General features: G+C 34.3%; 1 protein-coding gene across 3 annotated transcripts in view; it reads right to left on the reverse strand.

Moving 5' to 3' along the window:
* The window catches only part of OSBPL9 (oxysterol binding protein like 9), a 63,926-nt gene that overhangs the window by 32,225 nt on the left and 16,206 nt on the right, over positions 1-15,495 (reverse strand). For 2 of the 3 annotated variants that reach the window (XM_070941353.1, XM_070941352.1), the window contains exons 3-5: positions 14,753-14,831; positions 6,733-6,809; positions 1,100-1,195 (exon numbers count right to left, since the gene is read on the reverse strand). In XM_070941353.1, the coding sequence (XP_070797454.1) occupies positions 1,100-1,195; positions 6,733-6,809; positions 14,753-14,831 (252 nt within the window). Of the gene's footprint in view, positions 1-472; positions 502-1,099; positions 1,196-6,732; positions 6,810-14,752; positions 14,832-15,495 lie in introns of those variants that run through there. The other variant, XM_070941354.1, reaches the window with a different exon arrangement.

The raw sequence follows: 15,495 nt of genomic DNA on the forward strand, positions 1-15,495 counted from the left end.
ACCATATGTTGTAATCAGCATAGTATTACAAACAGGAGGATCCACAGAATGGTTAAAAACATCAAGATGGGGCCCACAATTCTGCCCCTTCAACGTCACATCTATGATAAAGGAGTGGGGCTTTGACTGTGACCATTATCTTGACATTTTTTTAATGGATCGCCAGCCTACAATTGATGCACAATCATATATTCAAGTTAAGCTAAAAACATTTCAAAATCATTGCTTTAGAAATAAAATATACTACTGCTTCTATTTTTATTATCAAATATTTTCTTCATTTCCAAGATCAAATATTTGAGCCACTTGATAACAAACTAAGTCAATACTACGTAGACTTGACATAAAGAGCCATTTTGGTTGAGGGGTTAAGGCATCCAGCTAGAAACCAGGAGACCATGAGTTCTAATCCTATCCTAGGCATGAAAGGTGGCTGGATGACTTATGACCGATCACTCTCAGCCCAACTCACCTCACAGAGTTGTTGTCGATGTTATTGTTGTTGTGGGGAAAATAGGAGGAGGAAGGAGTATTAGGCAGGATAAACAGTCTTTTAAAAAATCTATAGCATCACAAATTAACTGTGATGCACACAATGCAATGCAAAAAAGGCATATAGACAAAATTGTTTACATAAATTATCCAACATCAGAGTTTTTTACTTGCACTTAAACATCCAGATTCACTGAAATTGAAGCCTTTAAGTAGAGAATTATTTTAGATTTTTGTTTGATTTTCAGTTTTGATTAAGCATTATAAAATTAAGCTTTGCACATCCTTACTTAAGCAAAGCTTATATTGCTGTTCTTAGAACTTGACTATATTGTGAAAGTCTGCAGATTCTAATTTGCACCTAAGCTCCTTAGATCTAATCTCTTGAAGCACAAACTGTCAACATACTATCTTTGTATTTTGAAACAGAGGTTATTTGCTTTTCAAGAAAATACATTCAAAATTCAAACTAAAAATGTTTAGTGTTCCCATTTCTGGCATTATCTGCAAGAGAATTGCACTCCTGAATTTTAGGAACAAAATAAAGTATATAATTGCTAGAAAATTACCTACCGTATATCTATAGTCAATTACAGAGCTAACATACCTTCAATTGGTCAATCAAAATTTGTAAGTAAGCATCAGCTTCTGTAAGTTTTTTATCAAAATCTTGGACACTTGGAACAAATCCAGGCTCCACACCCTATAAATAATAAAAAAATCAAAATTAAGCATAATAATTTGTTTTTGTTTACCAACATGCAGGAAAGCAAATTCTTTAATTTTCCAACACAATACTAGCTATAAAGTTCTTTGGAATTCATAATTTTTAAAAAATGAATATTAGAAGGTATTATCTCATTTAGAACCTACTCTGTTTTAAAAATCCTTCTCAAAACTGATGTAAAGTTAGACATTTTTGGCTGTCTATTGTTTTACTGCTTTTGTCATCTAAAAATTAATAGGATTCAAAAATTTTATGTAAAATTATGACCAAGGCTTTTAAAAAGGGAACAAATTATTAGCAATAAACTAGAGATTTTAAATAATTCTATGATTTTAGAACTTTATTTTTATAATCCTGTACAGTCTGGCAAGCGTTGATAAGTCTGCAACTGGATATCTTCTGCAGGCCTCTTTTGTTACTAACAAGGACTCACCTAGTCCTTTCAACTCACCTAGTTCTCAGATAATTCTAAAATTTATGTTTAAAAAGTTTACCACCATAATTTTCATATTGGGTTTTTTTTTATGTGCCTTCAAATCCGTGTTGGCTCCTGGCGATTGCTTAGATTAAACCTTGTAGGGTTTTTTAGCAAGGTTTTTCAGAAGTTGCCTGCTTCCTAGGGCTTTTCAAGGTCACCCAGTTAGCTTTGTAAGCTGACCAAATCTTCAATTAAGATCACCAACCAGCTGGACCAGTTAAATATTAAGAGTGAATGGAATTGTTAAAGGTTGGGCACTATCCATACGTAATTAAAAGGTTTTTCCTCCTATAAAAAGGAATCCTTTGATGTGAACAGTACCCAAAATTCTGTATAAAAATAAAGGTACTTCTATGTAGTAAATACCTGCAGTCTTTATAAGAAATTACATTTCACTATGGATGCTTTACTGCTCCCCCCCCACCCATAAGCATGCTTCCAATTCCCCCAGAAATACACTATCATTACATTCTTACACAATTGTGGCTTCTACTGTTTGAGATCACAATTTGACATTTCAGACACGCTCACTGCTTACAGAAAAACTCTTGCAATTCCACATTCTGTATAGATTTGGCTATGTAAAGAATTCAGATAGCTGAATTCATCCTTAGTAGGTTTTACCATGTGTTCATTAAGGAAAGCCTACTTTACAGGTTGATTTGCAATTTGAAAGCAATCAATATGTTGCTGTCAACTATACAACAAATATATAGATAAGGAAGTCAAATTCTCCTGAAATCATTAATTCTCTTTCAGTCTCACGGATCAAATGTTAAAACCCAGCAAAAGACCCATTTAAATAGCAGAAGCAGCAACGGGAGTAATCAATCAGTCATCCAGAGTGCAGTCTGAAAGCCAAACTGACTCTGAACCTCCAAGATACGATGCCCTCATTTCCAACATCCGATTTTAGCGACACTGAGCGGAACTAGTTGAAACGCGGAACTGCATGGAAATGATCCGCCGGGTCGGTTGCCCACTCGCCTATTTTTACAAGATCGCATCAACTCTGACGCAAAAGGCAAAGTGGGGCATTCGCAAAACTGTGCTACTAAGTCAATACGCTGGAGATCAGGGCCAACTGCGAACTTAAGTGGGGTGGGGGGGCTCCTCGAGAAGGCCAGCAAATAGAGGGTTTCCATTCCTTTACTGTCCATCACGTTGCTACCCAATATCTGTTTCCTACTCACACTAGCCATTCTTTTCACGGCCGGTCACGCCTCTCGACAAGGGTCTTACAAGATCTCCCTCCTCTCCTTTCCCCTCCCCGCCTCTCCCGGTAGAGTGGCCGCGTCGCAAACCCCGCCGTTCGCAGTTACAGTCTTAAAGCCAAGTGGGACCCGATTGGCTATGGGTCAGGTCAGGTGTCCTTTAGCCTGACCCGTCCTCCTTCCCGCGGAGGAATCGGAGGGGAGACAGTCAAAACGCATCGAAGCATTCCTTTGCTTTCCTTTGGAGCTACTGCGATCGCTGTGCGTAGGAGACTCCGTTGGCAAGGAACAATGAAGAAAAATTATCGCGCAAAACGCACTGCTGGCTCTGCCATTCATAACCCATTTATCTGCCTAGAACTTCTCGCGCAGCGCTGACGATGCCACAAATCCATTCAGATCTCCCCCGCCCCCATTTTAGTTATTCCAATACGTCAACACGCTTGCAATTGGCTACAGCGTTAAGTCGCTTTTTCATTTTTGGGTCGCAGTGATCGTCCGCCGAGTTCGATTTCCCCACCCTTCTCTGCAAGTTTCAGTTTAGCGATACAAAATCCCTTACTACGAAGCAGATTTAAACCTTTTTACAATGTTGTAACTGCCCGATATATATTGACAGGAATCAACAGATACTGCCTTATTCTGCCCCGGAGTTTTTTCCCATTCTTAGACTCCTAGCTGCAATCTTAGAGCCAATAAAATTGGTCTGAAGACTTACAGTGGTGAGAATTAATTAATAGAATCTCTGCGACTGAAAGACAATAAGGTTGGCAAAAGATAGGAAAAAATAGAATAGTCTTAAATTGGCTAGACTTTCAAGTAAAACTGCATAATAGGCTGCAATTGTCCATCTAAATCTAGGATTGCTTTTACGAAGATTTATTGTTTCAAAATTATTGTAAATGCCATTTAAATACTCCAACTTCTTTTACTCAGTCACACTACCCAAAGTGAAAATGTTACGATTTAAAACTAACATCTTAAAAAGAATTCCCCACTTTGTAATATGAAAGAGTATTTCAGAGTTAAAATATATTGTTTCAAATTATAAAGTGTAGAAGAAACTTCTTAATCTTAGTTGTGTTTTAATGTATTTCAGTGCTTGATTTTATTTTTGCTTTTTTGTTTTCTTTTTGCTGGACTGATATAAACACAATTTAACATCTAAGGCTGAATTTTGGCAAAAAGCTTTGCCTGCAGATATTTATATGAGGAAGAAACCTAGTTGTGTAAGACATAGTGTAGTTATCATGATAGTCTTCTTTTTACTAAAAACAGACACACACTTGCTTTTTCCTTAACATCTTGTTTAGAATTTAAGTTCCAGTTAGTGCTATTTGCAAGTATCCAAACAACAAAGAAGAAATATTTGGCTTTTTAGTTTTGTTTTGAATTTTTTTTAAACCTAAAAAACCCAGTTAAATTACAATACAATACAGTATTACTATTATTTAGTCAATGGATTTATATAGCTGTTCTCTATTTTGGTGTAGAGCAGCGGTTCTCAACCTGGAGGTCGCAACCCCTTTGGGGGTCTAACGGCCATTTCACAGGGGTCACCAACGCCATCTCTCGCCCCCCCCCATGCCTTCACTCACCCTCACCCTCTGCCTCTGTTGGATCGCCGGTCGCCGGTCGCTTACCCCGCCCACTCCCAATCTATTGCTGCCTCCTGAGTCCTAGCTGATGGCTAGAGGGAAACAAACCGTTTAAATTCTTGCCGTGGGGCTTCAAAGGACCGCCCTACAGCTGATCAGTGTTAAAAGAAAACAAATGAGAAGACCAGTGCTTGCAAAAATAGAAAAAAACAGCCCCTTTCAGCTTCAGCATAGGTTAATTACCATAAGCTGCAAAGAGGAGCAGATTTTTTTCCCCCTAGCTATGCTGAAAAATGAAACTGAAAGTAAAACAGGGTCTTTGCTGCAACATGACAAAATGAGGCAGAGAGATTTCTTTTTCTTTTTCCTCACCAAAAAAGGTAGGTGCAAAACTGCAAACAATGGGAAATTTAGGGCAAAAGAGGAGGTTCAAGATTTTAAAACACAAAAGAAAAAAAGCTCTATTTAACTAGGGAATTGTAATAATTGAGATACTATTAATTGTATATTGTGTTGAAAGCAGAAATGGTTAAGTTGTGGTTTGGAGGAATATATGGGGGAAATTATTTGGTTTATTATTATTGGTAAATATAATTAATTGATTTGTAAGAAATTGGATTGCATGGAAATAATTGGAATATTCATGTTCATATTGATTGATATACAAAAAAGATAGTTATATAACTAATTGATTTATATTAAAATGTTGAATTTGTATTAAACAACTGTATTACATAATTACATAATTAACCAATGTGAGGATGGATATAAAAATAGATGACAATGGAAAGGGGTATAATATAGAAGGGAAAAATTGAATTTGATTAAGATTAGAGATGAGGATGAAGGGTAATATTGGTTTTTTTAAAAAAATAGATGAGGAATAAATATGGCAAAAAGAAAATATAGAAATTGTAAATTTAATTGAAATGACTAAACACTGGTTAAATTTGTGAACCGGCCAAATACTCTGTTCAAAAAAAATACATTGTATGTTTGTATGTGTGTTTCTAATTATTGCTATTTATTCATATTTGTTCTCTTTTATTCTTTAAAGTTTAACAATTCATTCTTTATCTTAATATCTTTATATTTGTTTGGGGTTGGTTTTCTTCCCTTTCATCTTTTTTATTGTACAGCAATCTTTCTCCTCAAACCTACCACCTCTCTCTTTTCTTTCCTTCTTACTTTCTCTTCCCCACCCCTCTTCTTCTCCTCCCTACTTCCTCTTCCTTTCTCCTTCTCCTCCTCTCTTCCTCCCTCTCTTACCCTCACTCCTACTCTAATTTCCCTTCCCTTCCTTCATCCCTCTCTATTGCTGTATCCTTTTGTGCATATGGACTACTCAGAAGGCTGAAAAAGTTATTTTTGACTGGTCCTCGCACTTCTGACCAGTCCTCAAATTTACGACTGTCCTCACATTTTACGTTTTTTGCCCTATCTTATCACCATGGTGAAGAGAAGCAGTTGTGAAATGAGTGACATGGTTATTAAGAATGCTGCATGGGCATAAATGTGAGGATGGTCATAAGTGTGAGGACCAGTCAAAAGTGCGAGGACCTGTCAGAAATGACTTTTTTCAGCCCTCTGAGTAGTCCTTATACACATAGCCATGGCCACCCGGTCACATGACCAGCTAGCCATGCCCACCCAGTCACATGACCTCCAAGCCACGCCCACATAATAAGCCACGCCCACAGAACCAATAGTAAAAAAAATTTAGAACCCACCCCTGGTTGGGGGTCACCACAACATGAGGAACTGTATTAATGGGTCATGGCATTAAGAAGGTTGAGAACCACTGGTGTAGAGAATTTGCATCACGTCTCCAAACCTGACATGCAGCTATGGATGAATATATAAAACAGTTCAACAAAAATACAAATTATAACCACAAGCCTGTTGCTGAAAAGATACTAAATAAGACGTATTTGAAAATACGTTCAATCAATGTTCCTAATTTTTCAGATCTTAATAGAACAGTTTCTTCTATCTGTATATTGGCAATACCGTGCTATTTCAAAACTTATTAATTCAGCTGAAATGCTTGCTGTTTGAAACATTTTAAATACTTTGATTTTATAATTAATACTGTATATACTGTATTTGCAACAGAAAGCTGTATTGTAAGATGGAATGTATTCATCAATTTTTATGAATTTTTTTTTGAGCAAATACTCTTAACAATGTTATAATTTTAAAGCAGAGTGCAAATGAGCTTACCTGGAGCTGAAGAGTATGACGAAGGATGGTTTCCTCTAAAGCATGAATCCATTTCTCTCTTTCATCAGCATCTCGAGCTGAAAGAATATTAAAAATGTACTTGTGGCCTTAATTTAACAGTAAATAAACACCACCCAGAGTAGCTGTTTATGGGATGGGCTACTATACAAATTTTATTAATAAATAATATTTGATTAATAAATAAAGCAAGAAGGCTAACATGTCAGTCTATCATGAATTATTTCTTTCTTTACTGAATGTTTTCTAATTCTGAGAACAGATGATACATATCTTACAATAAGTCTAATTGGTAGGAACCAGCCTCATTCTGTTTGAACATGAATCTTTGAATTTCAGAAATATTGTGGGCCTGGAAACAATAACATAAAAGAGACACAAAATAAAATGTGCTTCTGATTTAATAGGTTTGTTTTTAAAATGTCAAGAACAATATAACAAACCTTATTAACAGTAACCTTCTAAATCATACAGCAAAGTTTCTTTACACTCTAATTAACCAAATAGGTAATATAATTACAATAGTCCTCTACAAATATTAATTCCTAAAATCAAGATAACGGCAAAATAAACAAAAATGTAAGGTTTGCTATGTAGTACTTGGCTTACATTCCAACTCAGCTACCCTAGCTGAAAGATATTGTCAACCTTACCAGGTAGGCCATACAGGAAACATGACAAAATAAGCCAATTCTACTTTATTAAGGCAACACTAACAAACTTGTGCTTATCTTTAGGTTCCTGTATCATGGCTATCCCCACACATAAGAATTTAGCATGTTATGATTGATTATAACTGTTAATCATTTGAAATAGGCTACATTAAGAAACAGCCACAAGAATTATGTAATTCTACTTTAAAAAATAATAGTCTTTAATCAAAAGATTTTACATATATAATAAAAACCATTCAAAGAAAAATACAGTAAAATTAATGTGAAAAAGAAAAAAAAGAAAAATGAGACAGAAAAAAAAGAAAAAAATATATACTGTATGTATGGCTTCTGATCTTCCTTTTGGCAGTTATACATATAATTCTAATCAAACCACTTTTAAAATTATATCGTAATTCCCTTCTTTTTATAGCTTATATTTTCTAATCATCAAAAATTCTATTATATAATAACAGAATCTTAAAAGCCTTTCTTTCCCTCCCTCTTATACTAAGAGAATCAAGGTAAGCCTACCCTAAGTTGCTTTGTTATTCCTTTCAGGGCTAAACTAATAATTTTTCTAATAGTTGCTGCACATTTCCTTCAAGGCTATGTCCATACTCCTCTACAGTAGCCCAGTTTCACTGAAGTGCTGCCAATAACACACTTGCCTCCTTGTAACACCCCTCCCATATTCCCTCATCTGTTGTTTATGCTAACTCCAAGGAAGGAAGCAGAACAATGTTTTTCAGATGTTGATGTTCTTATACTGGATTAGTATTTTGTTGAATGTATCCATTATTTCTCAAATTGAGAGTATGGATTGTGTTAATAAAATATTACATTTTATAAGGCAGACAAAAGAGACTGTTAGGAAGTCTCTATATGGAAAATTAAACCATTGTATCAGATTTCAATAACATCTAAATAGAAAAGATCTGCTATAAACGAATTTCAAATGTTAGATTTACATTGCACTTATTCAAGAGATGTACAGAAATACCTGTTCCGATATTTATTTATTTACAGGACTTACATGGGCACCTGGCTCATATATGGATCCAAACGGCTCACAACAATCCATAAATAACATAGTTAAAAACAAAAGTATCCTCCTTCAGATGCCAAATCAATCGTCTTCACAGTCCTCATCCTAGTCCCCACTTCCACTTGGGGAAAGAGTCAGATCTTTCAACAATTTAAACAATCCTCTGGAAGGCTAAAAGGTTATGGATCTGTTTGATCTCAGGTGGGAGCTGTTCTAAAAGGCTGGGGCAGCTACTGAGAAGGCACACCTCTGAGGCCCTATCATAACATTTAACATCCCTCCCGTCTAACCTAGTAGGATGGACAGATACCCTCAGGGATAGGCAATCCCACAAGTAACCCAGCCCTATGTTAAGAAAAGCTTTAAACGAAGTAACTAGCATCTTCAATTGTATCCAAAAAGCAACTGGAAGCCAGAGTTGCTCATGCAGCAATGGTGTTACTTGGGTGAACTGTGGGGTACCCAAAACTGCAGCTACATTCTGGACTATCTGCAGTTTCTAAATTCATCTTCATTCTTTATATTATCAGCAACAAGACTTATATAAAATATTTGATCTTTCTAATGATGCAATCTAAAAAGTTTACTCAGAAGCCTCAATGCATACAAACTCTGGAGAAGGTATGAATTATTCAGGCTTAGATCCCTTTATGTCTGTATTTTTAAAATCATGACCAAAACTTTGTCCCTATATATTATTATATCCAGTGGAGTTTACACAATCCATCTTGATTTTAAAAAGTCTTATTAAATTCATCAATTTAATAATGAAAGTGGAAGACAACTGTATTTACTTATAATAGTATCAAAATTCCTGATTGTAACATTGATGATTCTTTCCAGAGGGTATTTTAATCAATTTTATTGTTTGGATTTCCAAATTTTAATAAACAGTACAGTTCATAACTGTATAGCCTCATATTTGTTTTTACTGAACATAATTAGTTTATCACATGCTTTATCTATTGCTTACCAGTTTAAAAATAAAACATTCTGAATGTATATATTATTTAAATCAATTTATACTCTTAGAAACATAACTATTTTATCTTAAGGTTTAATGATAATTTATATAAAATTAAACAAAGAAGCCCCTCATTTTCCCTTTGCATTTTTTCATAATAACTAAACCCTACATGAAACCATTTAACACTTTCAAATATTACCAGACAAAACTCGCTGACAGTTATCAACATATGTATTTATGCCACTGTTATCAAGAGTTATCACTAGAACTGGTTTAAAAGACAGGAACAGTTTGGTGTCATATTAGATTTTAGTTACTATATAATTTAAGATAAACATTGAAGCATGCCTCATATACAGAAAAAATCTGGTGTAGATACTACAGCAATAGTATTTGTTTCTAGAAACCAAGCAATCTCCACGGCAAACTACATATATTAGTAAATTTCATAACACTTTCCCAGCAGCACTCAAATAGATATGAATATAAACACTATGTAATACTATTGTAACATATTTGGTAATATACAGACATGAATAATGACTAAAAGATCTGAACAAAACAAAAAATGATTACATCTTTCAGCTGACTAGTATGGTAAAACACTAATAATGCAACCTATACTCTAGAAGTGAATACTAAGTCACTCATCTTCAAGTACAAACAAGTTGAAAACCCTTAGTTATAGGCTCCCATTAAATAGAATGATAGGAATTTATAACTGAGCAGCTAAAGTCACTTTAAAATCATTGGTTTAAACATTTTATTTTGAATACGGGAAAAAGATTACCAATCCATATCCAGCTACAATTATTTCGCCTGCACCATCAACAGTAACTGCACTTGTTATCAGCAACTAGCACTGATTTTACAATATATATTACAGGTACACGTACAAGAACAAACAGCACAAATACACAAGAGACAAAAGATAATGGAAAGGGATGAAAAGAGAAAGCACAAGGGAAGGGAAGACACAAAGCCAGTGTTTTCTGAGTAACACATTTTATATGCACTCATAGGTCAAGGTTTGAAATTTTTTTTATTATCTCTTTTAAGACAAAGTCCAACAGATCCTCTGTTCATTACTCTTATTAGCCACTTTGAGTTCTTGATTACCATGGCTGACACTGGAATCAATTGGTTATTTCTTCTGTCTCAGAGTCTCAATGCAAAACTTTGAAGCAATTTATAGAATGAGAGGGCAGGGCTATTTATTTATTTAAGAGCCTGGCTCACTTCCAATAATTGAAGGTAGCTTACCTGGGATGCTCCCTTTTATCACCATAACAGCAGCCCTCTGAGATAGGTTGCGCTGAGAGAAAATAATTTACTCACAGTAAATTTTCATCACTGAGAATGAACTTGAACTATCTCTTTCCCACATTCTCCAGAACCTGGTGCACATATAAACCTGGTGCACATATACTCAGTGCAGTTTTATCAAAGACTCTTTAGGCTCAGATAAAGGATCATGCACAGGGAAGGCACTCCTATGCTTTTGCAGTGTTTACCAGAATGTATAAAGGAACTGTTCTGTCTCTTGAGAACAAAACCCACCTGTGTTAAGTAAATCAGCAGCCAAAGGTGCCTCAAGTGTACAGTCATATTTAATGAAATAGGGCTATAATTGTTGCACCTAAGGGCATCTTTTCTTGATTTCAAAATTAAGTAGATACTGTCCTCATAAATTTTATAAGTATTGTAATCTGTTTATTATTGGGACTACTTTTTCAAAGCTTTATAGTGTTTAAAAGAAAATAATCTTTATTTAGAACCTTTCCTACTTTTAGTTATTTTATCATCTCTTGTATTAGTGTATAAAGAGGGAAGGGCTTTTTCCCTATCCAAATAGTCTTGGCAGTTGGATAGTACATTTTTAAAATATCTACATATTCCTTTTATATTTTATTCCTTAAGCATTTTCTCTTAAATAAAATGTTGAAAACAATTCAATTATATGGCTTGCATTTTTTTACACTGTGCAGCATCTAGTATTCTTAGTTTACTCTCAGGATTGATTTATTAGAATATGAATGGAAGTAGCCCTTTCTCTGATTCCCAAAGAATTAAAAAAAACACAGAGTACTGGAGGTTGAATTCTGCCTAGTGTTTATATATTATATATTAAATTAAAATATTTCAAAATGTGTAATTTGTCGTATGATTTCAGTAAACATTTCTGTCTCACTTTCTAACCAAATGGAACAAATGTTTTAAAAAATGTCTATTTACAAATAATTCATAGCTATCCCAGAATTTTTTTATTCTGTAGATTTGATTGCTTTATCTAATGTGGAAAGAACTTTGTATAACACCTGAAGTGTGAAATTTATGTAATTTTTATACTGTCCAATCCCCTAACTTTGGATGAGTTAGAAGGATCTCAAGAGCAATCCTACCATATAATGACATCAATGAAAATAAAAAAAATGTTGTATTTCATGAAAGGTCCTCTTAAAAGAAGGTTTTCAAAGGTTTTCTAAAAACCAGAAGAAAAGTGGCCAGGAGAGTTTGCAGAGTCAACATGTTTCACAACTAAACTATAACAACTAAAGCATCTTGTCTTCTAGTTCAAACCTCTCTTCATATGGTTGGTATATCCTCAACAGGGTCCCTCTTGACAGTCTAATAGGCAGTCCTTGTTGTAACCTGGCACTATACTTTATAAAGCTTTATAGGTTATACTCTTTATTTTAAATTGGAACTAAATGCAGGAATCAAAAAATAAGATATTCTACCCACCAACAATCTAGCAGCTCCATGTAGTATGCTGTATTGATTTAAGTGTGTGATGAAGGTCACTGTTGCCAATGCCTCTTGCTCCAAGCAGGGCTATAATTTGTGCACCAACCAAAACCAACCAAAGGTCTGCTTGGGCATAGCTTCCTCCACCAGATGCTGTGAGTCAAAAAGGAACCACAAACCACAAACCCATTCCTTTAATAAAGAATACTGTACCTATTCCCTGTATAGAGCCTCAGCCTCAATCTTACATAATGTGACTTGCATCTAATTAGCACCAGGGCAGTACTGATCATTCCCTAGATTTCTTAAATTGTTGTGGCCACATATCCTCCCCGCCCTTGGTATAATGGTTCATGAAGAACCTGAAACTTGCAAGAGCAAAACTTCCTCATTAGTGCCTAACCAAATTATATTACTAGAATCTACATACTCATCACCATTGAAGCATTGATGGATACAGTTTTATTATGTACACACCTGGCATTTTACTAGCACTGGCCTGAGTTTAATTACTGAATAATCTGACAACCATTTACTGGGATAGAAGAGGGCACCTGCACTAGTGTACAAGTATAAGTTCCCCATTTCCTGCAATGGCCTACCCAGCATTCTCTCTGGAATGAAGTCCAATCTCTTCATCCACAGAGACGTATCCCATTGCCCATACCCAGTTAGCCATTCAACATTTCTTCATATTGATCTGTAGGTAAAGATGATCAGCTCATATTGATTTGTATACAGTATGTGTATCAATATGTTTCTTAAGATATAATTAGATAAATTCTAAAATTAACAAGATGATCAGCTCTTAGAATGTGCAGATTTCATTTCTCTAAACTTCGCTTAATTTCATTTCTCTAGAATATGATAAAGTGAACCAAATGTAAGGAAAAACTTTGCATTTCATAATACAAATGTACCACATGTGTTTGTGTGTTAAAACATAGCTAGAACTTTTTAAAAGTACAATTGTATTTTATTATTCTTAAGTTGATAATAGGCCACTGATAATAGCATCTGTGTCACTGCTACTACATAAGTAATCAGTGCACATAAGAGGAAACTCCTAGATATTTAGTCCTTGTTTTAAAAATGCATCATCATCCCATGCTATATATCAATGTAACAGTAAAATCACAGTAATGTTAAATTTCAAATAATTAAATAATCCAGATATAATTAATATTAGTGAATATTTCAAAGATAAAATTACTTTATTTTGTTTATGATGGCCTTATCTCTCAAGATAATTTCCTTTCTGCAGGTAACAAAAACTGTAGAACTGCAGTTCCTTTAACAGCTGCAGTAGAAAACGACATTCATCAAGCTATGCAACAGAGCTAATACCTTCCCAAGGGTATAGATTATTAGCATTAACCATTTTTATGCTCCCCAAAATGAGGTTACAAACTTGTATTCTGCTGTATTTTGTAATTTTATGCAGAAATTCTAAGACTGTGAGATAAATATACATTATACAGTAATACTGCAAACTTGTAATGCAAAATTTTTCTATTATGCAATGTTTAATGTAATCCCCTTCCCTCCAAAATCTATAGGATAGCCAAGTCATTGAGAATACAAATTACATATGTACACAATATGGAACATAGAATTTATCTTTATAGGTATTTCATGAATGTTGATAAATATTAGAATTTTCTATCCAAAGATAAAACAAAGATACTCTATTATAAATTCCACAGATTTTTAATGCAGAATAAATCAATTTATTTTTTTAAAAAAATAAATGCTTACTCATAAGGAAATAATTTACAGGCTACCGAGAATGAAAAACAAAAATTTAGCAATCAGAGAAAACAATTATGATTTAAAGTAAAACAGCAAGCTTGGAAATGATAACATTATTTAAAATTTATATCTTTAACCAATATAGTTAAAAACATATATTTTGCATTATATAAAGTACAAATAAAAAACACAGTACCTTACCCTTTCTACTTGTCAACCATAGCATGCAATGACGAAACATAGCAGTAACAGATGGCATTGGAGTTAGTAAATATGAATAAAAAGGTAAATGGCAGCAGAATGGTGATTGGTTGACAACAGCAATGAAATATGGATGAAATAAATGACAGCATGTAAATCCTGAATCAGAAGTCCACCTTTAAATCAACCGTTCCCTCTCATCTCCCATTTAGATTCTATATCAACAAAAGCTGCAACCTTACATGGTCTTTGTGACTCTCTCCGTGCAGAAAGCACAACAGCAATTCTGGATATTAAAGACCCGTGGTGCTTTCTTTCTTTCTTTCTTTCTTTTTTTTTTTTTGGCAAGAATATCCATCAACAAAAACCCATTATTCTCTCCCCCTTCACTGATACAGCCTTTAAATTTTTAATCTGCACATGCTGCCAATGCTACGGTCTTTTCCAGCACATATGTATACACTGCAGATATAAATCCCTGCCTAACCCATAGTGCTCCTGACTCCAGAATGTTCTCTGTACATTTTCAAGCACTTCAATTTCTACAGTTTTTTAAATTATTCTATTAATTAAACATCCGAACGTTTTCTGTGATTGGAATTAATGTAATAAAGAGCTTTTCTTTCAGCTCACCCTGGAAATGGAAGGTTTTCTGATCAACAGTTATTGTGAAGGTGCTGTCGTCTTCATCATCTATACCAATCACAGCTCCCTGTGAAACAAAGAGCAAAAATCCTGATAAGCAAAGCAGTGACATCACAGCAGCATGCAGTCTCTTTCTACAAGACTAGAATGCAAAATTCAGGCAAATTTTCTAAGGCTGATTCAGTTTCTAAAAATTAAACAATGTTTGTTAGACTAATTATATTTTATGCAGATTATATATTGTAGCTTTTCAAATATGACACCGCAGCATTTTATTTCAAAACCTAAAGGATAGGGATGTTTTGGTAAGAAATCAAAAACTAAAAAAATAAATTACTTTTCCAGCATTAAGCTTAGGCTAAAGTAATTTAGGCATCCTCAAATCCAAACATGGGTTTGAGTATTCTTATAAAGTCATGTGGTGAGTATATATAATATACATATATGAGAAATAGGATCCTTTAACAAGAAAGAAATAGGATCCTTTATAATTTTATACAATACTATCAGTTAAATGGTATGCTTAAAATATGTCTTGTTCTATTGTTTTCAGCCTACTATTGCAATTAGTTTGAATCTTTAATTGCATAGTTATTTGGATTCTACATAACTTTGAATTATAATTCTGTTTTAGAAATTTGAGTTAGAAATGCTGTTTTATTTTCTAAATGGCAACACAATTAGGCTGGAAAGTTCAGGCAAGGGGACTGCAGCACCCGTAGACCGGACAG

The sequence above is a fragment of the Pituophis catenifer genome, unplaced genomic scaffold (genome assembly GCF_029215685.1).
Source record: "Pituophis catenifer annectens isolate HBS135680 unplaced genomic scaffold, rPitCat1.0.hap2 SCAF_3, whole genome shotgun sequence".
Taxonomy (NCBI): domain Eukaryota; kingdom Metazoa; phylum Chordata; class Lepidosauria; order Squamata; family Colubridae; genus Pituophis; species Pituophis catenifer.